Below are 22,836 nucleotides of genomic sequence, written 5' to 3' on the forward strand. Positions count from 1 at the left end.
GTCTCATTTTAAGGTGCTAGAAAACTGCAAGGAAAATGGTCGTTGAAAATGGTGGGTTTGTCCTCTTCCTTCTGATGATCCTTATGCTACAGCATTGCCGGTTTATATCAATGGAGGAAAGTTGAACTGTTTCATCTAATTCAGTTCTTCAGGTTGAATGAAATGGAAAAAAATAATCATATGTCATTAGTAAGCGCCCAATGAGTTCATGTAGTGTAATCTTTGTTTCCATTTTGATGCTTTCAAAGATAAGTGTAAATAAAATGCCTTAGTTCTGCTTCCAGTGTCATCTGCTTGATTTTGGTTGTCATATTAACCAGGAGTAGAATTATGCATGTATAGCTTATTTAATACTGTTCACTCTAATGCAAAGATAATAATGATGCGGGAAATACCAGTGTATCAGCGTGGGGCTTTTCTGTTTAAGAAATAATTTTAGGACTTTTTTTCACTAGTGGTCAGAACTGTTGTGGTAAGTGTAGCTCTATGTTCCTGTGCTGCAGTCTCTTTGGTCTTTTTCTCCCCCTTTCTGCCCCCTCTCCCTCTGTTTTTTCCTTTTTATTCAGTAATTTTCCTATATGCAAGAGCTGTCCTTTTTGAAGTCTTTTTTTTCAAGACTTCCAAGAGTTGCAGTGAAACAGACTGCTTGATACTTAGAGGAAAATGAGGAAAACTCATTGGTCATGTTGCACAGGTTTTCTCCTGAACAATTCCAAGTGTTTGAAGACTCAAGATCTTCCTTTCTCAGTTTCCTTAAAAGCAGGTCCCCAAAGTGGTTCTGGGGGATTGATGTAGGATGAACTTACTTTGCAACAGGGAAAACAAACAGAAGGCCCAGTGTACTGTAACTGTGCTTGTTTGTGTAGGAAATTAAAGTGATCTCTATTTCACTCGGGTCAGCTCTCAAGAGTGTACAGGAAAACTGATAATTTGCTAAAGGATTTCCTTTTGGATTTTCAGTGACATGTTTGGTTACCATAGCACTGCTGTTTTGGCCTGATGAACACAACTGTAAGGCTGAAGATTAAGTTTTAGGGAACTTGTGTGGTTTTTTTCATTTGTGTGTTTTGTTTTGATTTTAACACTAAAGAAAAGTGGTGACTGGTGTGTTGGTTAAACTGACATTTGTAAAAACGCTGCTAGAACTGTGTTTGTGATGTCTATGAAAGTATCCAAGAGCAGAGTGTAATGCAAGCATTGTAAGAGAGACAAACGTATTCTCTACAATAGTTTTTATTACTTCTTCAGAAAAAGTTACTTGCCGTGAACACAGATCTCTGGAGCCTGGAAGCCTTCTTACCTCCAAGGAAAAAATAATATTCCAGTTTGCAGACCATTGCATTTGTACCAAATGAGTTTTGAACACAAATTACTGTAATATTCACTGATTTGACATCCTTTATTGTCTGGCTGAATAGCAGAGCTGAAATCAGTGGATTTTACACGCATCCTGAAAACTGATTTCATTTCAATTAAGAAGTGTTTGTGACATTTTTTTAACAAACTGGTTTTGGATTAATTTGGATGAATGTTAATGGATTAATGAGTGAGTGAGTGCCTTCTCTCTTTGCTTTTTAATACAGGAATCAGGAACTTAAAGACTTGGGAGAACTTGCTCCTCACTGGGACAATATGCGCAAGAGTGTTATTGCCCACTGTGATCAGATGTTGAGCATGTACCAGGATACTCTTGCAGAGCTTGGGAAGCATACAGGTATGAATCAATGATTCTGTGAAAGTAGCCTCTCCTCTTCTGGAGCAGTTAAGAATTAACTAGATGGATTGTTTTTAAATAGTGGCGTATTCAGCAGAAATAAAATACAGAAAAATGAAATATTTCTGAAATACTCGCAGGTGTCCTATATCTTGTCATATATATATATATATGTCCTCACAGGTGTCTTCTAAATCTTTTCCATGCATTTCAACAGTTTTTCACAGTTAACATGGTACATGGTTACACAGCAGCCAGAAAAAAAAAAAAAAAAACCACACTGAAAAGTGAGTGTGAAAGTGAGTGTGTGTGTTTTAATTGCCTGTTCCCTTGAATATACTGCTCTGCTAGTACTGGATACCATCTGCCAATTGAAACCAGCCTTAGAGGTAGTTTTGTCAGTTTTTCTTGAAACCCGATTTGTTACATTAAACAGACGACTGGATAACAGTAGCATCTAGCTATGCTTCACATATCCTCAGTGTAGTAGTTGTCGTTGCCCATGTTGTTCCAGAAAAGCACAGAATTACTATGGGATGAGCAGTCTGTCCTCTGTCTGGAAACGGCAGTATGTGCTGCCGTGCTTTTTTTCACCCGGACACGGTGGTCTTATATTCTGATGTGCTCTGGTTGCTTTTTCAGTTAGTACCTGCCAGACTCCTGTGGTCGAGGACTATAATGTATTGTAGTGTCTGTGTGCCAGTGGGATAAGACAGCATCAGTGACAAACGGGCAGAAAGGCAGCTGGGCTTTTCTTCCTGTAGTAATTCTTACTCAAAAAAAGAACAAGAAAAGACTGCAGAACATATTATTTCTTCTTTTGAATTTCTTGTCTTTTGATTGTTCACAAATCATTCAAGGAATTTACGATAATCCTTTTCTGTTTTGTGAGACTGCTGAAATTATTTCTTGAATAACACTGTACTTTGAGCAAACAAGGATTTCTGTCTGTTTATAGCATGCCTTTCTGCCTCTTCCTGCTGGTGCATGCTCCCCTCCCTCCCCGCCCCCCAGTTTTTGACATGTCCTGGAAGGAAATGGACACATTTGTTCTGAATTACTACAAAGGCCTTTTTTTTGTTGCTGCTTTCTTGCTGTGGTATCATATTAGTGATTGTGAGGACTGGCATTACCATCTCCAATACGTGTTTTCAATGACCGTGCTGCCGTTATTGCTTAGGTATGCTGTTTCGCTCTGGATTCTGGCTGTTAGGTGTTCCCACTGTGGCTTCACTCCCACAATTGTGCTTGTGTGTGTGCATGTCCGAGCTAAACACTGTGCACTCTGTTACATGCACCTAAATTTGCAACCTAGAATGTTTCTGAAAAAGGAATACATTATGGTTATGAATATTTGTAAAAATAGAGGTATAAATGATGATAACGACTTCTGAAATATCTGGTAGGTATGTATGGAGAATTTGCAGTATTTTCTTAATTATTTTGAGCTTTCTATATAGTCCAAACAAAACTTTTTTAGTGTGTACTGAGAAATGGAGCAATCGGGTTTTAGTTCAATATACAACTAAAATGCATAGCAGAATACTGTCTTCTTATAGAGAATTGGGCACATCTACTTTCATTATAATGAATCTGCTGCATTTAGTAGGTGAGACACAAATCTTTCCCTTCCAAAATAGGCATTAAAACTGTACTTCTATCATTTATCCATTGTCTTGTAATACAGGACTGAGCATGATATTTCTTGTTCCAGATTGCTCTGCAATAGCTTTATTGGTCACAGGAGAAGAGAAATCCTGTTTTAGTGAATGAGCACAAACAGTCTCTAACTGAAATCAAGCGTTTTGGAAGCAGTTGATCATCTGCTTAAATTGGGGGGAGCAGGGAGGAGGATGTGAGGAAGGGGGAAAGTTCATCTGTTACACTAAATGTATAAAAAAATTTGCTTTTTGGTTGCAAAAGTGTAATTTCTTGTATTTATGATTGTTTACTATCATCAGAATATTCTAGTTCTGATTTTGGCAGACTGTTGTCTGATCCACTATGACACTTGCTATGTTTCTGTGCTCTAACATACATATATGTTTGTTTTTTTTTTTATGATTTGCTAATTACATTTTGAAAGCACTCCATAAAGTATCATATGCAAGGCAATAAATACAGATTGTGAAGGAATCAATGTAATAATTATCACTTACAGGAAAATATTGAAATGGTGTTTTGAGTTAAAAAAAAAAAAAGATGACAATGTAATGTATTAAGTGTGAATCCTGCGAGACTGGTATCGTGCCAAGTGAATTTGAAAAGGGTTGGTGGTGTTAAATGACCTGTCTTAACAGTGATTTGAGAGAACTGCAGCGAACCAGGGAGCCTGAGATTATTGAGGAGGATGGAAGCAGCACATATAAAGAAAGAGTAGGAACATTTATCCAAAACCAGAAAAGCAAAGCAGAAATCAAAGCAACCTAATAATTGTAGTGAAGATGAGAAATAATGAGGAGGTGTTAATTTGGAGGCCAACACTCAGGTACATATCTACATCTCATTTCTTTAACAACCCTTTTTCCCCCCCTTACTAATATGGTACCAGTAAGATCCTTGTTTATACTAGGAAAACCCCTGATTTTACGTCTTGTGTGAAAAGTTACTTTAACATTTGAAAACTTATTTTATTGTCATCAGTGGGATATGTGCACATTTTAAAGCCAAATAATAGCACATACCTTCTAATGAAGACAATAATTACTTTTAACCCTGCGCTATAATATTTTTATTCTTGTTAAATCACAAATTACATTAGATAATAAATTCTCTGAGTAGCGACTGTCCATTCTAAGTTGTTCTATAGTGATCTAACATTTTTAAATTAAATGTATTGTGTGTATGTATGTAGAGCTAGGCTAAAACAACAAATCTGCATTTTGATCCTGTAAGCAACGTAGGGTTTGGCTGCCCAAAAGTAAAACAAAATCTAAACCGGCTTCTTTTGTTTCTGCTGTCCGTTACTTACCTTTAACCAGTTCTTTTTTCTTCCTAGATCATTTGCAACAAGTAATTGCAATCTCTGTAACAGAGATTAATCTCCCTTGCTACAGTTTTCAGAAGTTTTTCCTGCTGCTTTTTTTTTTTTTTTTTCTTCCCAGGGAATAGGATGGATGTGGGTAAAATTCATTGCATGTTTAAAGATGTCCCAGTTCCTCTTCCATTCCCATTTGAGATGGTTCTTCTCTATAAATAGCACATACTATAACCTTAAAAAACAAGATTATACTGTTTGATAAGAAAGCAAGACACACATAGGTTTGACTTTGTGCTGTAGTTGCACATAAAGTAATGTTGAGAGAATGTTGTAGAGACTGGAAATTTAAGTACTCACAAGGTAGAAAATGCTAAGATTAGAGATGCGAGTACAACTTTAATTCAGACTTTTCAGGTCACCATATTTCAACGCAGTCTTTACTTTCCCGTTGTCAGAGATTCATGCCAAAAAAGATTTTACTTTACAGTTCGGCCTGTGTAGGCTTCTTACTTTATCTTAGTCTGCACATTGCGTGAGTTTGGGTTGAGGCAGTTCTCTCCATTCTGAAAGAGCTTGAAAATTGCAATGCTCTGGAGTACCTGTGTGTCTGTGCTGGAGATCCAGATCTGCTTGGAAACAGGCACCCATCCTAGTAGCAGTAGTTTGCGATCAGGACTATTTCTACTTAAGAACACGGCAGGGTTGATTTTTCTAAACTAGACCTGGCCTCAGATGCAGAACTCTTGAGTCGGGTTGCTATTTTGGGAAGCCGTACTTTAAGACAAGGCCAACTGGCCACATTCCTCATAGGAAGCCATGGAGTGCTTTTGCCTCTGCCTTTGCTTCACTAACATGTTGGCAGCCAGAGATATGTGGAAACGCCAACTCATTGACCCTTTTCTCCCTCCTTGGCACATCAAAAACGTGTTAATGTGCTGTGCATTTTTGCTTTATTACTTGCTGAACAATTGCTTTCCTTTATATATGTGCTTTTAAAGTGTATCGTCACAAACAATTCTGAAGGACCAACTGATGTAAGTCATCTAGGTGCAAGTATCTCCAATCTCCTTTTGTATCAGCACTAGGGAAGACTCATAAGTGGTGTACAGAAGGGGAGACAGCATCTGTAAATACATTTATTTTTTTTCCAAAATATTTCCACATTCCTCTTATACAATGTCATGTTGGGTTTTCTGAGAGATACCTGCTTCATGCTCAGCTGAGCTATTTGTGGAATTTAATGGAGAAAAATGTTAGTAGACCACTTAATTTGTTTTTAAAATTGACAGATTGCAGTGAAAGTATGAGGAGACTGCATTAGTGTTAGACAGCAATTTTGGTTCAGCAGCATATTTACTGAAAATGGAGATTTAAGGAAGTTAAGACTATGTCAAATTTGAGTTGCTCTGGCAAACGCTTTTATCCTCAAAAATGGGGGAGGATTTTAGAGAATGCCAAGGATTTTTCTTTCAAGGAAACATAATAACAGGAATCTTAAAAGGGTTAGGTAACATCAAAACAAATCATTTCAGGTTAATCCAAAACACAAATTTGGTGATTTGGGGAGGGAGTAGAACTTCGAAACTTTGTTTGCTTTGGTTTGACCTGAAATGACTTATTCTCCCCTCTTCCCCCATATATATACTTTTTTTTTTCCCCATTTGAGTCATCAAACTGAACATTATTCATTATTCATCCAGAAGGAGAAGAAACGACAATTGAAGTTGAGGCAATTGAATATTGCTCTGGGGAATTGGACACTATCTCTTGCCTCTGTCGCAAAGTCCCTATGTGACACTCGGCAAGTCAGACTGTAGAAGTGGTTAACGTGTATTATTTTTGGAAGTTTGGCAATAGGTGCAAGCCGTTTTGCAGAAGTACTCAGTACTTACGGATGTAGTTACTTTACTGAGAGAGTGGTCAGGCACTGGAACAGCCTGCCCAGGGAGGTGGTTGAGTCACCATCCCTGGAGGTATTTAAGAAACATGTAGATGTGGCACTTCAGGGCATGCTCTAGTGCCCGAGATTGTGGCAGTCTTTCTTGTGTGTGTGGTTGGACTCGGTGATCTCAGAGGTCCTTTCCAACCGTGAAGATTCTGAGATTCTATAATTCAGCTCAGTGTGAGCTGCCCTTCCAAAAGGGAATGTGATGTGGCATTGTAATGCCTACTCTGTGGAATGAGATCCTACCTGTCTCATACTGATGCATTGTTTCTTAAATGCTTCGACCTAAAGTTATTCTCTGTCATTGCAATGGATAAAATGATAGCCCTTTTACTCAGCTGGTTAAACTTATTCTATAAATATTTGTAAAGCCCTTAGAAACTGTAGTGATGCATGCAGTAGACAGGTTTGAGGAAATTAATAATCCTGTCTTTGTGGGACGCTTGAGCAATATATTTGAATCCAGATACTGAAGTAAAAGTTGGAAACAAAATGCTTCTAAAGTGAGCAGCAAAGACCCTAAACGTTCAATGAGCTGGAAAAAGCTGGTATGTGATATGCCACTGAAGTCTATTTCACAGTTCCTTGTCAGGTGGATGTCAGATGAAGGTTGCATCTATATTGTGGTATTTCCTGACTTGGAAGAGTTTTTAAACTTGCAACAATACTAACAACTATTTTAATAGAGGGAATGTATTTTTCTTGATCATTAAATAGAATTTACCAAGTTATTTAAAAACAAACCATACTGAAAATTACTTTTATCACATGGATGATACTGGCAAATGCAGATAGAGAATATTAATTCCACTGCATGGATCTCTCATACCTGAGTAACCTGAGAACAACTGATAGCAGTGGGGGGTTATTATTCCGTATGTTTCTGGCACTGGATGGGAAGGAATTCTTGCTTCACAGGTCTTCCCTGAAAAGAGGAATAAGAAGACTTAGCAATGCTACATGCGTTCTACACATGCTCAGGATAGAAGTGTACTCCAGGGAGAGCAGGCTCTTCTACTCTTCTTCTTCCTACTTTTCTTTTGCCTGTCCCTTTCAATCTACTGTCAGTTTATTCTTCTCTTAGTCTGCCAGTGTTTCCTTGTCTCAGATCCGGTTATCATTGCTTTAAGCTTTGATCCTGGTCTCAGATGAATTCTCATAAACAATCTGCTCCCTTTCTGTTTTCTTTCGTAATGATTTACAATCTTCTCACCTGCACTATTCCCTTTTCTGTTACAGTTCAAGTTCCCTTCGCTGCTCCCATAATTTTGTCTTTCTGTGCTTTCCAGATGCAGGTATCCCACTGCTATTCCTCATCATAAATGACTCCTTGTTTCAGCCTGCATCCCTAGGTTTCTTATCAAATCTGAATCTTTGTCTCCTGTCAATTGCTACCTTTGCTCTTAATCTTTGTTAAATTATTATTTTAAGTTACTAAACTTAGGTAGCAGCCTAAGCAGGTTTGGCTTGTCTGGAGTATCGTTGGTGCCCTCTGGCAATAGGTTTTGCATTGGGAGGCTCAGTGCTCAGTCGTGTTGGAATCTATGACAGTTTCAATGGATAACCTCTAGGAAATACTGATTGAGCAAGTGGGAAAAAAAAAAAAAAAAAATTCAAATATTTCCTTTATTTTTTTTTTTCAAGAAAAGGTTGAACCTTTCCAAAGATTTTTTTTTATTTTTTTTTATCCTATATGAATCTGAGAAATTTTAATCCAAATGGTTAATAGTTGGCAAAATGATAGGGTGCTGAAAAAATGTTCTAAGTAAATGTTGGGCTACCTGACTGGGAAGATAGAACCGCTTCTTTTTCCTAATCTACACCGTTTTGTTTTATATATATGCTGTATCAATATCTTCAGGTAAACTACATTTTCATACTGTCAGGCTTTAATTCTATTCCTTTATACCACCATAGAGTTACTCATACTCTCATACTTTTGAAGTATGCAACCAGATTATTATTTTTTTCCCCAGAGCATTGTGCTTCTTGTGATTTTGGCTTTTTAGAAAGAAAACTAATTTATAGCTTTTCTTAAGCTGGTTTATTTCATTTGAACTTTCTAAGAAGAATGCATAGTCAGTGTAATACTTTTGTTTTAAGAAAAAATTGTTTTTTCTTAAAAAATGTACTACCATCTTATCTCTGTACCCTTGTGTTTTTAGCACAGAATATAAACATAGTGCACATTAACTGTGACATTGTTTCCAGCAGGCTGCAGACCGATTTCAGACAGCAGGAAAAAATGTCTAGCACCTAAAATAAAAAATTAGATTGTTCTGTGAATTAAAAGCTGTTTTGTTGCTTCCAATATGGGTACATGCTGAGAGTCGGTTAGTGAACCATTCTTCTCAATATACAATTACACATTAAAAGTAAATTAAAGAAGACTCCTAACATACAAGTATTGTCCTCACATTAAAAGAAGACAAAACATCTGCTGGGTGCTTAAGATAATGATTCTTTAAACTTTTGTTTCTCAGGTTCTTCCTTCAAATCAAGCTGTAGCAAAGGAGAAAAAACATTAGAATTCATCCCAATAAATCTTCATCTGCAAAGAATGCACGTGCATAGTCCTCGATTGAAAGGTAAAGTGTATTCTGCAGAGACCCTAAGTATGACAAGATGTGCTTTGAAATGCAATTAAACTTGCAACTGGGAGGTGTGGTTTGCATTTTAGCCCTTTTTAAAGATGTAAATATCTTAATTTATATATCCAGTTTCAAGGATGAATTTTAGGTGGACATGCTTTCAGATGAAACCTTAAAACCACAATAGAACTCAAGGGTATGCTGTTTAGAGAGTTGAATCTTGGTCATTTTGAATTTTTCACTTAATGATAGGATACTGGCAACAGTCCTGTTAAACTTTGGAGGTGGAACGTATAGATGCTACAGATAAAAAGCATGGAAAGTAATAGCATTAAACTGACTTATTAGTTTTTTTCAGTAAATTGATGTGCAATTTGGGATTACGTGGATTTGGAATAATGCTGAGGAGAAAAGAATATCACAAGAAATACAGCAACTTTTAAAGAAAGTTCTGAGATTCATGTCGTGTTACACGTGTTTTGCCAATTGGTGAAGTTTGTACAGTATTAGCTTGTTTGTAGGATTCATGCAGTATGTCTTGATACAGAAGGTTTCTTGTATGACTAAATTGTTGCTTGGGTTTTTGTTTTGTTTGGTGGTTGTTTTTTGTTTTTTCATAAAATCAAAAGCAAGCTTCCAACTTCATTATTTAATAATCTGTACTGCTCTACAGGTTTAAAGTGTTTAATTTTTCACTTTGTTTAATGGACTCTAGAAACATTCTATGTGGTTATTTCCTGCCTTTGTTTTGTGTACATATCTGGAACCTGCCTGTCTTCCTGAAGGGTTTGGTTTCGTTCTCTCAGGCCTGTGCATCTGCTTCTAAACCCCAAGTTTTCAGTTTTAGATGTTGTTTGGAATATTTCTAGAGCAACTGAGTATATTCTGTCCATAGAGGACCACACTTAAGTAAACCATGAGATCAAAGAAGTGAGCAGCTTTCCTGTCCTCCACATTTCTCTACCAATTCTGAAACCTGCACCCAAATATTCTGCTGTTGAGATTGATCAGAAGTCTCCTGAGTCTGTGCTGAAACTTAGGAATCAGGTCCAAAATTAAAGCTATGCAAGAGACTTCTCTTCCTCATCTCCTGAAGCCACAAGTTTCGGATACTAACTGCAGATCTTGGAAAACTAAGGAATGATTAACTAAATTTCTTTTAAGTTCTGTTTTTAAAACGAATTCCAGGGATGTTGTGCTCGCATCGTTTCTATGACGCTTCAAACAAGTAAATGCAGAATACATGTTCACCAAAATGCATTGGTAACCTATGCATGGGTAAAAATATTCTGTTAGCGCAGAACTAATACTGTCGTGATTCATACTGATACACTGCAAAATCTTCAGTAAGATTTGTGTCCTTCTAGGGCATTGGCTTAATTTTTCATTGTGATCTGTAATGTCAGTGTAGTGTAAAAGCCAGTCTTACCTGTCATGTTTCTAAGATGGGCGGGTTTTTTTCCCCCACTGTGCCACCAGAGATAGAGCACAATACATTTCCTCCCAGAGATTACTGGGATGAACTCACCAGCCCAGCAGATGGGAGTTGCACAGTTCCACTAAGGACAGTGTTACTTCTAAACTTAATATATCCTATTTCTTAGGAAGCTTTAATGAGCCTAGCGCTGCCTGTGCCTAAATCAGGTTATTCGGTGCTACCCTGTACCATGTAAGCATTTGCTTAGTGTTAAGTGAAAATATCTCACTGATCATGCTGAAAATACTGCGAACTTTAATAACTTCTGGAAAGGGGGATAATTTTCTGTAATGTCATCTGTGATTGTGTTTAATACAGATTTCTGTTACTGCTACTTACATATAATTTTAGCAGCATCCTTTACTGGTAAAAGATTATATTGATACATATATATGAGCATATTGTAATACTCTGAATAATTTGTTGATAAATTGAGATCTATTAAATTTGCTGTCACTGTAGAAACACAGAAATTACACTCTGTGAGGTTTTTGTCTTATAAATACACTCTGGATCTAAGCAGGTTGTAAAATAGTAAGTACAAACAATAGTTATAGGAGTATTATACTGCGTACTGCTGATTAATCCACTTCCAAGTTGGAACGTGGGAACTTCTGATTGTCTGTTAGATACTGTATTGGTTCAATATTTTGTTTTTTCTTTTACCAAACAACGGTGCCTCCAAATATTTTAACAAGGTGGGGGTTTATAGTGACAGAATGACAGCACAAATTTTAATTTAGCTAATGTTTTGAAGTTAATTAATGTAAAAGCATTTTTAAATTAGTAATGACTATGGGTGGCCAGAACCTTAATTTTATGTCTTTTCAAGAAAACCTCTCTGGGAACAGGGCATTTTGTGGTTTTTTTCCCCAATAAAAAAGTGGAATGAAATATGCCATTTACCTAATCATCCACAACTTTTACACTACTTGAGTTTTGTTTTGTTTATAATGAATTTTCTCCTTTCTCCTCCAAAACCACTTTGCTTGTGGCATATGGTTAATCCATAATTGAAAGGGGTACAGAAAGAGATAAACACTAGAATTATCTTCTAAATTTAGAACTTTGTTTAAATTATAAAGCTCCCTTTTTTCTTTAGCTAATGTTCACTCCACTGACGTGAGAATTAGATGACACTGTTCTTGTTACACTCAAATTTAGAGGTTGCCAAACGCTAATAAAAAAGAGAACTTGTGTTAAAATCAGGGTATTTCTGCTTACACATATTTTTGGAAGACTGACACCTTAGTTATGGGGAGCTTTTTATTTCTCCATATACAAAATGGGTTCCTCAATATGTTTAGGATATTAGGATAGCACTATAGTATAAATATAACAACAAGTAATTGGAGGCTGTTATTATATTCACCTTTGGTTGGATAAATGATTTCTCTATCTGTTATCTACTGTTCCATCTGCTTAGCTCACTAAAATAAGTTTCATTTTATGAGCATTCAAGAACTGTGTCTTTTATCATATGTATACACTTTGAACAGTTTGTAGCAATTGCTAATCCTTGTGGAGTAAACAGCACTTTTACATAAGTTGGTCTTTCTCATCTCCTGCATTGCTTGGCATGTATCAAAGGGCACCTGGAATTATAAGCAGTCATTAACCCTTACACTGTTAGATGTCTTAATTTTGGGAATGCAAGGTAGGTTTTAATCCCATCTATCATGAGTATGGACGTTGATATGTGCTTTTTTTGTTCAACATGTTCAATAACAGGTTTACTTTTACTGAACTTTGATTCGGGTTTTTTCTTGGGTGCTGACACGGAATAAAAAATACCTGTGTGTTTAAACTTCCAGTAGGAACAGCTTTGAGAAAAATGCAATTTCATTATGGGATAACAGTATCACTATCTATTTGATAAACACCACATTTTGATCTGTTCATCATCCTGCAGAAGTTAAATTTACATATTGTCATAGCTTTGCTTTTGTCCCTGTTTATACATCAATTGTGCTTGTTTTAAATGTATTCGATGGACTGAAGAGATTTTCATTTTGCTTCTGGCTACTGTGAGGCACTGACTGCCTCCTGTGAACGCAAGCAGGTTGCTTGAAATTCAAGGTTGAACTGTGCTTGACATAAAAATCCCCCGACTCTAAATTGGTCTGATAAAGCTTGGGTTTATGGGACTTCTACCATGCTGCTGTGGTTGTCACCATGTTGCAAAAGCAGAAGGAGTGATGAGCAGGTACTTCATATTTCTGCACAGTGAAGGAATTATTTTTTGGTGTGTTTGGTGTTAGTGTTTCACTTGTATGAGTATGAGGTGAGTGTATTTTGAGTCAGAATAGTTAGTATGAAATGATGATTGATTGATTTAAACCTCAACTTCCTTGCAGCCTAATCTTCTGCATTTTCTTTCTTCAAATTCTGAAATAATTATTTGAGGAAGGGTTGAGGTTTTTGTTTTTTTAACATCAATTCATAATTTTAGGGGAGCGTGCTGATAGTATGGTAGAGCTCCTATGACTCTGCTGCATTTCCAGCTTTGTCTTCACTGTAGAGAGTTGTCAGCAGTAGTCTGTTCTTGAAATGGATGATGGTTCTGAGTTACTGGAGCATTCCTGTACAAAGTATACTCATGCTGACACTGCATGTCCTTCACAAGGAGCTGCATTGATGTGTAAATGGAACGCATCTCAAGGCATTCCTCCTGAATCTTGCAGCACTTTCCAGTGTGCTGGGCCCTGGAAAATGGGAGTGAGACTGCCCCATGCCCATCACCAGGGTTGCAGGCATTTTCTTCTTCTTTGCCATCCTCAGTCTCCCATGTTCGCTTGCATGGAGTTCTGGGTGCATTTGTGTCTCAAACAGCTGCTCCTTGATCATGCTGAGAAGAAGCCACAGGCTGAATGAAAACTTCCTTCCGGATAAATCCACACCCCACACTCCCCCGAGTAGTTATAAGCAGGGTCACTATTTATTTTAAAAACAGAGTTGGAAAAAGCACCAGGGTTTAATCTTTTAAATGTTCTCCTGTAGTTTCATGAGTTATCTGCAAACATATTCAGAAGCCATTATTCAGTAAACCTGATAAGTTGTTTTAAGCAATAGAACTACTTATTGTCAAGTACTGATGGAGCTCTAATAGCTGAAGATTATGTATTATGGATAAATCTCTATGAAGACCTGAAAGAATGGGCTATTTAAGAATCCTGAAGCTCACCTGAGGCTAATGAAATTATGTCACTTCTCCTTTTAAGTGGAAATTGAAGAGTCACCAATTCATTAGAGTTCAAATCAATTTGAGTGAATATGCTTTGAGATTCAGCTCTGAAAGTAAAACATAGTTCATTAAATGGGAATCATTTGTACAGTGTTCTTGCTTCTAGGGATATTTATCATCAAAATGCAAGAAAAGTTCTATTTTAGGAGAGGATTATATTTTAATTTACATGGAAAGCTTCCTTGATGAAAAAAATAGTTCACCAAAAAAATCCTCTAATGTTTCCTGAAGAAATAATTTTAAGAATGAGGCATTCTGACCTGTATTTTTTTACCTCCAATGAGCTTTGGCACAAAACAGGTACTGCTTAGTGCAAACATAAATTCTGCAAATGTAAAAATTTAAATGTATTTAAATGTAAATTTAAACTTTGAAGGAATAATTACTGTGATTTGGGGTGTAATTAAATCTTCATCTCTGCACTGACAATCAATCACAGGCACAAAATGAGAGGCTGTTTTTAAAAAGGTGTTCCATCTCCAGTTCTGTAAGTGTACATCCATAGAAAAAGTTCGTCCCATGTGTCACAAGACACCAGGTACATACAGAGAGTAGCAGCGGTTTGTCGTCTCAGCCAGAATTTCAGTAGTGTAGTTTATTTCCCGTTCTGGTAGCTTTTCAACTGAAAACAACTGACTTGCTCTGTTTTCATAAGCATATATAAAAATAAGTGTATGTCATAGAACAAGGCACTTCAATTTAGCATTAAACAGGTAATTATATCAGAAAGTGCAAGCTAAACAATTCAAACCAGAAGAGAAGTAGAGATTTTTTTACTAGTCAGATTGATAGATTAATCATTGGAGCAACTTCTCTGGGAATGCAGTGAATTCATTGTCACTTGAAGTCTTTAAATCAAGATTAGATGTCTTTTTTTTTTTTTTTTTAAATTAAAAAAAAAGAGATGCCTTCACTCAACCAGAAAAGATAAGCTTGATGCAGGAATCATTAGCTGTAATTCTGTAGCCTGTATTATTCCAGCAGTCAGACTATTCCATCATAATGGTCTCTTTTGACTCTAAAATGCATGAATCTGTGCGTCTCAACATGACTACAAGTTAAATAATGGAAGAGGTAATAAAGTGAAATACACAAAGGGCCAATTTACTTGGCAGCTTTGTAAACTGCAGAGCTAGAATATTGTTCTACGCTGTGGCGTATAATTTAGATGTAGCAATAAATCAGATAAACCTTCCAAAGCGTGCAGGTGGCTGTATGGAAAGATTGACTAGCTTTTGTGCATCCTTGACACACAGATTCTCAATTATTCCTTGGAAAATAATATTGACTTGTTGTCCTCATGTCTTGTAGAGTAGATATCATAGTGTTGCCATACCTTGGGCATAAGCGTGTGCAAATCTCCCTCCTTGTCTGTTTCTGTTCCAGATGCTCTGTATGATGTCATCACTGTGGGAGCTCCGGCAGCGCATTTCCAAGGATTTAAGAATGGTGGTCTCCGAAAACTGCTGAGCAAATTTGAAGCAGAAAGACGAAAGTAAGTATTTTTGTAAGTAGCTAGAAAAATATCGTTAAGGTTACATGAAAATGTTATGAGCTCACTGAGTAACAAAACAATTCACCCTGCTGAATGCATGGAAGACTAAAATCTAGTAGGACTGGACAAGGATTGATTAATAAAGTATTTCCTTTATCTTCCCTGCTTTGCTGGATTGCAAAATTGAAGCACAATTTACTTTTAATGTCAAGACTTATTTTGAAGACAAACTCAAAATTGTGAAACTTTCTTCCTGTATTTCATGAAGCTTGAGGAATATCAGTGCTTGAAAACATGCTGTTCAGAATGAGATATCTCTTTGGGTATTCTTGTGCTAAGTGGAAAGTAGTTATAGACAATTTTTCAATAAAGAAACAGTAGCTTCATTTCTGACAGCCCTGGGCATATGCTAACAAAAAATACCTTTTTAGCGTGCCTGTGAAGTAAATAAGAAAATATTCTTTTTGTTATTCTTCAGAAAGCCAAATGAGACCTTAACTGGGTTTTCAGTTTATTGCTGTACTCAAATGCTTAGTTAACCACGAAACATGTACAGAAGTGTCAGTTGCCTATTTTGCTAAGAATCGGACGTGTTTGTGTTTGTTACTATGGCTGTTAAGAAGTTTTGAGCAGCCACAGCTGTCACTGGCAGCACTCATAGTTGTGACTGCTCAACACTTGGACTAACTGTGCCACCCCCATGCCATCAGTGGCACAGCATTCGAAAGGGAATGCAGGAAGGACTGTATGTATTCTAATCTAGGTCATCCCGACTCTCCATAGAAAATGAATTCCATTATATTCAATGCTCAAAAAAAGTTTCATAGGGACAATATCATAAAGAATAAAAGGAGAAATTATAAAAATCTACTGTTGACTAAAAGTTGGCATCAGTGCTAAAACCAAAGAAAAACCAACAGATATATTTGCTTTGAAAACTGTATTATTACTTTTTTCTGTTTGCACTGCATGACATTAAAAACCTATTAAATATTCTAAAATCTTTCATTTCCCTGGTCATCTCTGGTGACAAAACTTGCCAATGAAACACAAATATCATTGATCGCGAGACCCGTGAATGAACTTTGTGTTAACAGTAGGTACCTATTCTGCTGTCAGCAGGCTATTAGAGGCAGCCTTATCCCCATGATATGGAGACTTATGAAGTACGTGCTTCCCAATGGAGAAAATGTCTGAAGACATTTCTTAAAGTATCTGCTACTTAACTATCAGATTAATATAATTACAATAGTATTTAGTGAGGTTTTTTATTATATTTCATAAGAAGAAGTTAAAGTTATAAATGATATAAAGAACTTTGCGGTTCCAGCCGACACAGTGTTCAGCTTTCGGGAAACGAACCATTTCTCACTTGCATGGTCCTGCAGCATATCCACATTGGCACAAAGGGATTTCCCAAAATGAAGGATAGCTGTGAGGCAAACTTGAAATTATCACTTGTGATTTCTGTTCGTTGGAGAAAAAAGGGAAAATGCCTTATAGGGAAGAGACCTACTCTTTCTTGAGTTCTTCCTGGGAGAACACATATTGCAGTATCTCATAGGAATGAATAGACAATGCCATTGTTTCTTAGTTGCCCGTAACAGGGGAGGGGAGATGATGGGCTTGACTCCTTTCTTTGAGTCCTGTGCAATGTTACACGTCAATAGGCTAGGATGCAAAGGATGCTTAGTGCAGCACAGCCTCTTCTCATTTTGATTCACCCTTATTTCACTGACTCAACCATTGTAGATCTCTTAGTTGATAGAGGTGTGTGCTCAGGGGCACTGGATAAAACTTTGTGCAGGTTTTATCAAGGCATTTCATACCTATTTCAAACTGTCTGCATATCAGCTTATATTTGCCCTGCTTCTTAGACTTTTCTGCATCCCTCAGAAGCACCTGTCTTTTGGTGACTTTCAGGGGCAGGATACTGGACCTTTATTCTGGCAGAGCAGTTTTCTTTGTGTTTCTTTGTACCCCGGAAGAGCAAAAGTCTGTCTTAAGGATGATATAACTAGGATAACTATGTTACTGTCCTGTCAGACTCTTCCTAAAAATATGAGCCCGAGTCAGGCTGGCCAACTTAAGTTTGAGAGTTTGAGCAATGAAAATGGGGGACTGCAATTTTTAGCAAATCACTTACCAGACCTAAAGAAGTGGTCGCTTTGTGTGTGAATTCCCACGAAGTAGTAAGGAGGAAACCTCCGAAATTAATCTTTGCTCCTGTCTTTGAGGGCAACTCAAAGAGAACTCCACATGTTGTTTTTTGTTTTGTTTTTCTTCAAGTAGAAGAACTTGTGTAAGTCAAAAGACAGCAGAAAGCAAGCTCTAAATATGATCTCACTTATTTGAATATTCAAGAGTGGGTCTACTTTAAATAGATAAATGAAAGGACCATTCTCATTCTTACCACGGAGAAATTTCTTTTGCTGTGGCTATGACAACTTTATTTTGCATGCACCTGTTTGTTTAACTGCACAAGGGTGCTTTGAGGACACAGCATTTCCAGGGGCAGCTTTTACAATTTAAATTTTCTGTTTTACAATGGGAGCAGCTTTTCTGAAGAGTTGGTTGAAGGAAGAAGTGACACCTTGAGATATCAGTCAGAATATAAAATGAACAGGAAAAAAATTGCAGATTAAGCAGCCGTCTCCTCCAGGCTAACTGAGCTGAAGACCTAGAGGAAGATGTGGGAAGAGATTATTTCTCAAGTTGATCCTGGTAGCTTTCAAGACATTGCTAGTGCACATGACAGAATGCCTGACATGCCTTTGACCTTCAGGCTGATTATTAGAACAGCTTATTGAAATATTCAGCAGTGTCAGCGTATCAAAAAATATTTCTTGCTCAAACCTATAGCTGTGGAATTAACAGCCAAGAGGAACTGTTATCTGGTAGCAAGGTTATGTCCTGCTTTGTGAGAGCGTAATTGCATTTGCAACTGCCAAACCAAAACAAGAGTGAAACATATGTTTCATTAAAGTTTGTCAAACAGGCGAATGTGGAAAATATGCATCTGAAGATAGGTCTTGCGTATTTTCTGTCACAGAGATTATATATTTTTGTGCAGACAAAAGAAGGGAAGGTATTGCATAATAATATTTATTTAAAATGCAGTATTTTTGCAATTCATTTGTTACCACCAAGCAAGTCATATTAGAAGAAAAATAAAACAAAAACAAACAAACAAAAAAAACCCCCCAAAAGGTAAATTTCTGAAAAATTTGATCTCAAATAAGAGGGGAAAAAAGTTTTTCTTTCAGATGATAAACAAGACTTAGTGGTATGTGATCTGAAGCCAGGTCCATTGCTTTATAACCCATTCACAATCTGTACTGTTCTTCACCTGCAAAAAAAAGACAAATAAAAGGCTTTGCCACTACAAACATCAGGTGTGTCTTTAAGGCATGATTCCTGTGTGTCTGTCCCTTTAGTAGCTACTAGTGAACTTCATAAGACTAGTAAGAAAATGGATGCTTTTTTTTAAACCTTGTTTTAAGCATGATAGCATTTAAATTCAAGTTATTGAAGTGTGATTAAGGTATGCTAAATCATTGCAGAATATTAATTACCTATGTATGAGATACATTTATTTTAGATTGTTTTTCATGATACTGTATTGGTTTACTCTTTTTATTTTTTCCTTCCTAATTTCTACCTAAAAGAGAAAATAAGTCAATTGTTCGGATTCAGTCTGGCATTAGCCTGCTAGTATAGAGTACTTCTCCTTCCAGTAAATGGAAGGGCTTGTCTTCTCATCAGTCTAGATGGCACAGGAAATTAACATTTTTAGAGCACAGTTGTGCACGTACATTTAAGGCAGACATTCTGCAACTTATAGCCATATAATGCCTTACTGCTTGAAGTGTTCATAAATCACTTTCGAGGTACACCAAGGACTTTTTTTGCTTACTTAAAATCTAATTTGATGATCTGTGCTTTAGCCAAAATATGTAGACTTATGATTACAAGATTTTTAATGTCCCAGTAGAAAAGTCCCATCAAGAAAATGAGAGGTTTCCCACAAGTTGTATTAGGTGCTGTGATTCACTCTGGTTTTGTACATCATTTCTAGCAAGCCCTTTAGAAACAGTCCTGCTTTAAATTTGCACAAGCTTAAGGCTGGAATAGTACTGAAAAGGATTTTCTGGGGGGTTTTTTTGTTGGTTTTTTTTTTTTTAGCCATATTAATTTAATTTGGGTTTGAACTGTCTGAGACGACCCTTTTTTGTTTGACAAGGCCTAGATTTTTTGTCAAGGTGTGAGGTCTACACCTTCACTAACATACTCGTTACCAGAGATTTTGTTAATGCTGAGATCTTCAGGGTTCCTATTACCTGAGTTTCATAACCTTCAACCCATTTCCGTTCTCTGAGGAACCTGAAATGGTACTGTCTCACAGAAAATCCCAGATATGTTGAAATAATGATTTCTGTTTGATCTGATGGTAACCTTTATTCTCGAAGGGAAACCACAGCCTCGCATGCATAGCACTTTTCACTGAGATGTTATTCGCTGCTCACTTTCCCCTTTTTTGCATGTGTGTGTGTATGTATATATCTCTGTGTGTGAGAGAAATATTAGACTTCATGGAGATGAACATTTTTTTGCCGACCATGAAATCAATGCATTAAGGTTGTTTTGCTGAGAAACTGCCAAAGTTTGTGCTATTCATTGAGATGTTATTGAGATATTTCCCAGCCACTAGGCTCTCTGAACAGAATTGCCTGAAGGGTTTCCTTAAGCAGGCGTAAGAGAAAAGGGGTCTGGGGGCTGGAATAAGAAGGGAAGAAGGAGTTGGGGGAGCTTTGCCTGCAAAAGTTAGAAAAGACCATATGTTTTGGAGAGCAAGAAACTATTCCATATACATGGACTCTAGGAGTAGCGGGAGGAGAGTGGTTCATGACTTTGCCATCGTTTCTTGTAACGTGCATCTCAGCAGGCTGCCAGGAGAAGGCTCCACTGAAGGGCACTGTTTAGCCTCAGGCTTGTAGTGAGGCACAATACCTTTTTCTTTGGGATAAGAACCATGCTCAGTTACCCTGCGTAAGATTCTCCCCTATGTTAAAGGCTACTTGCATCTTTCCACCAATGTAAAAGTACCCTAAAATTAATTTGAAGAACTGCAGAAAGCTTTCCCTAGGCATTCAGCCTTCTCGGAGTCAGTCTTCCTAGGAAGATTCACTATGACAATCACCTGTGCCACTCTGGCATCTGTCCTACTTCTTCTCTAGAGGGCTGATGAAGGGCATCTTGACCTTTCTTTTCACTGAAACTCATGTCCCTTTACCAGTTGAAGGCATTGATGTAGAGTTATTTCAAGGGTCTGTTAGGAATGAAGAGGAAATAGAAGAGCAGTAAGAGAAGCCACTGCTTCAGGGTAAGGATTCGTAGAGATTTGGACTTCATAAGTAAAAGACAGATTAGACATAACTAATAACGTAATTTCATTTTCTTCTGTATTCAAAGTTAGAATTTTCAAGTTTGCAAGGGAATCTCAAGGAAATAAATTTAAAAAAAATCATTTGAACTTCTGATTTCTCTCAGGCCTGTTTTCAAAACCTCAGCACTGATCGTATGGTTTAGCTTTATTTCCTGAGGCAGTGAATTGTCCTGGATTTTTTTATGTAATCAATTTTTTTTTTTGATCATAACTTTCCACTTTAGACAGAATACATGTGATGCATAAATAAGCCACTGAGTGGGTATCTTCAGTAATGTACGTAAGCTTGAGGTTATTTGAGGGTAGATGTTCTTGCTGTGTGTGCTTTAACTGTATTCTTGATGTTAACGTCTGCAGTTTTGACCGTGAAAAATGCGAGGTCAAATGTTCATTGTTGAAAGAATTTAACCCAGTCCCAGATGGTGACAATTTAACTCAGTCACAAAAATTACTCAGTTAACAGCAGGAGTGGAGTTACTCAGAGTGTCATTAAAAATTAGACATTTGGCGTATTGCCGTATTTATTCTCAGGCAAAAACTTAGTTAATTTAGAGTTAAAATTGCAGATGTAGTCAATGTAATCTTTATTCAAATTACATGACAATGTCATTAAAGCAACTTTAAAACTGAAATGACCACTGACGGTCATGTGTACGTAGCTAATGATGGTGCCAATATATGGAAGTGATTAAGTGAGATTTTATATGCTTAGTGAAAGCTTTGAAACTTAACCCAGAAGACATTATTATAGACTTTTTCATAAAGGTACATGATTAATAATATATTTTACATATCAAAGGTAGATTTTCATAGTGCTGCCAATTTCCCGCACTGGACTTACCTATGTGGCCTTCGCCCTAATGCAGAACTTTCTTCATGCCTGTAATTCCCTTCATCTAGCTTCTACTCCAGGACACCTGTGAAAAGTTTCTCCATATGTTCTGTCGGCAGCTGCTTCTATTAAGTAATACTACTTATACACAATAGCTATATGCACCAGCAAGCTCTTAAAATATTTTAGATTATAAGGAAATTTAATTATAAGGAAACTAATTTCAGTGAATCGGAAGTAGTAATGTCTTTCTATGAATGGTAAGGCCACAGAAAATCTCAGGATAGTCTTAGATGCAACAGTGTCGAGGCGCAACAGTTCGAAACTTCAGATACTCCCAGACGTGTTGTTTCTGAAAAATAATTATGCACTTTCTTGGAAGGGGGAAGTTGCCCTCAAATTCTGAAAGAAAATGAACATTTGGAGTCGTCTCATGCTTTCTGGAGTTCAGGAAATGTTAAAATTAGCCAAATAATGAGGTTTGATAGAACACTTCATCCTGAAGAGTCATTCTCTCTTCACTGTTCCCTCTATTTAAAAGCTATGATTGACTTCATTAGAATGAGAACTACCCACAGGTTTAGTATCTCTTTTCCCTCTTTCTTTTCTTATAGCATTGTCTGTGACTTTTCTGCTGCAATATTCAGTGAAGCTTAGAGCAGTGGGAGATCAGTGAAAATGATCTGGGAATTAAAGGCTGAGGGGAATCCCAGAAAGGAGTACGTGCATGGTGAGCTTGATAAGTGTCAGCCAGATTCAGCCTGCAAAAAGGCTATTTGATAAAGGGAGGGAGAAGCCTGAAGGGGAATTAAAGAAGATTATTCAGTGCTGTGAAGTATCAAGACTTTGAAGACTATGTCTTCACTACAATTAACATAGACTATTATTCTTTGTCCCTGCCTTGTCTACTGACAGCTTGAGAGATAGATCTAACTTTGGAAGTTCATTTCACTGGCAGTGTTGCCACCTTGAAGGTGAAGTTGTGGCCGTGTCCTGGTTTCAGCTGGTTAATTTTCTTTTTAGTAGCTGCTGCGTTTTGGATTTAATATGAGAATAATGTCAATAACGCATATTGTTTTATTTGTTGCTAAGTAATTTTCACATTAGTCAAG

At 37.0% G+C, this 22,836-nt stretch overlaps 1 protein-coding gene across 5 annotated transcripts in view; it reads left to right on the plus strand.

Moving 5' to 3' along the window:
* The window catches only part of INPP4B (inositol polyphosphate-4-phosphatase type II B), a 176,406-nt gene that overhangs the window by 78,379 nt on the left and 75,191 nt on the right, over window positions 1–22,836 (plus strand). For all 5 annotated transcript variants that reach the window (XM_074155061.1, XM_074155060.1, XM_074155063.1 and 2 more), the window contains 3 exons: window positions 1,584–1,714; window positions 9,123–9,227; window positions 15,338–15,446. In XM_074155061.1, the coding sequence (XP_074011162.1) occupies window positions 1,584–1,714; window positions 9,123–9,227; window positions 15,338–15,446 (345 nt within the window). The remainder of the gene's footprint in view (window positions 1–1,583; window positions 1,715–9,122; window positions 9,228–15,337; window positions 15,447–22,836) is intronic.

Source organism: Numenius arquata, chromosome 10, assembly GCF_964106895.1.
Source record: "Numenius arquata chromosome 10, bNumArq3.hap1.1, whole genome shotgun sequence".
Lineage (NCBI taxonomy): Eukaryota > Metazoa > Chordata > Aves > Charadriiformes > Scolopacidae > Numenius > Numenius arquata.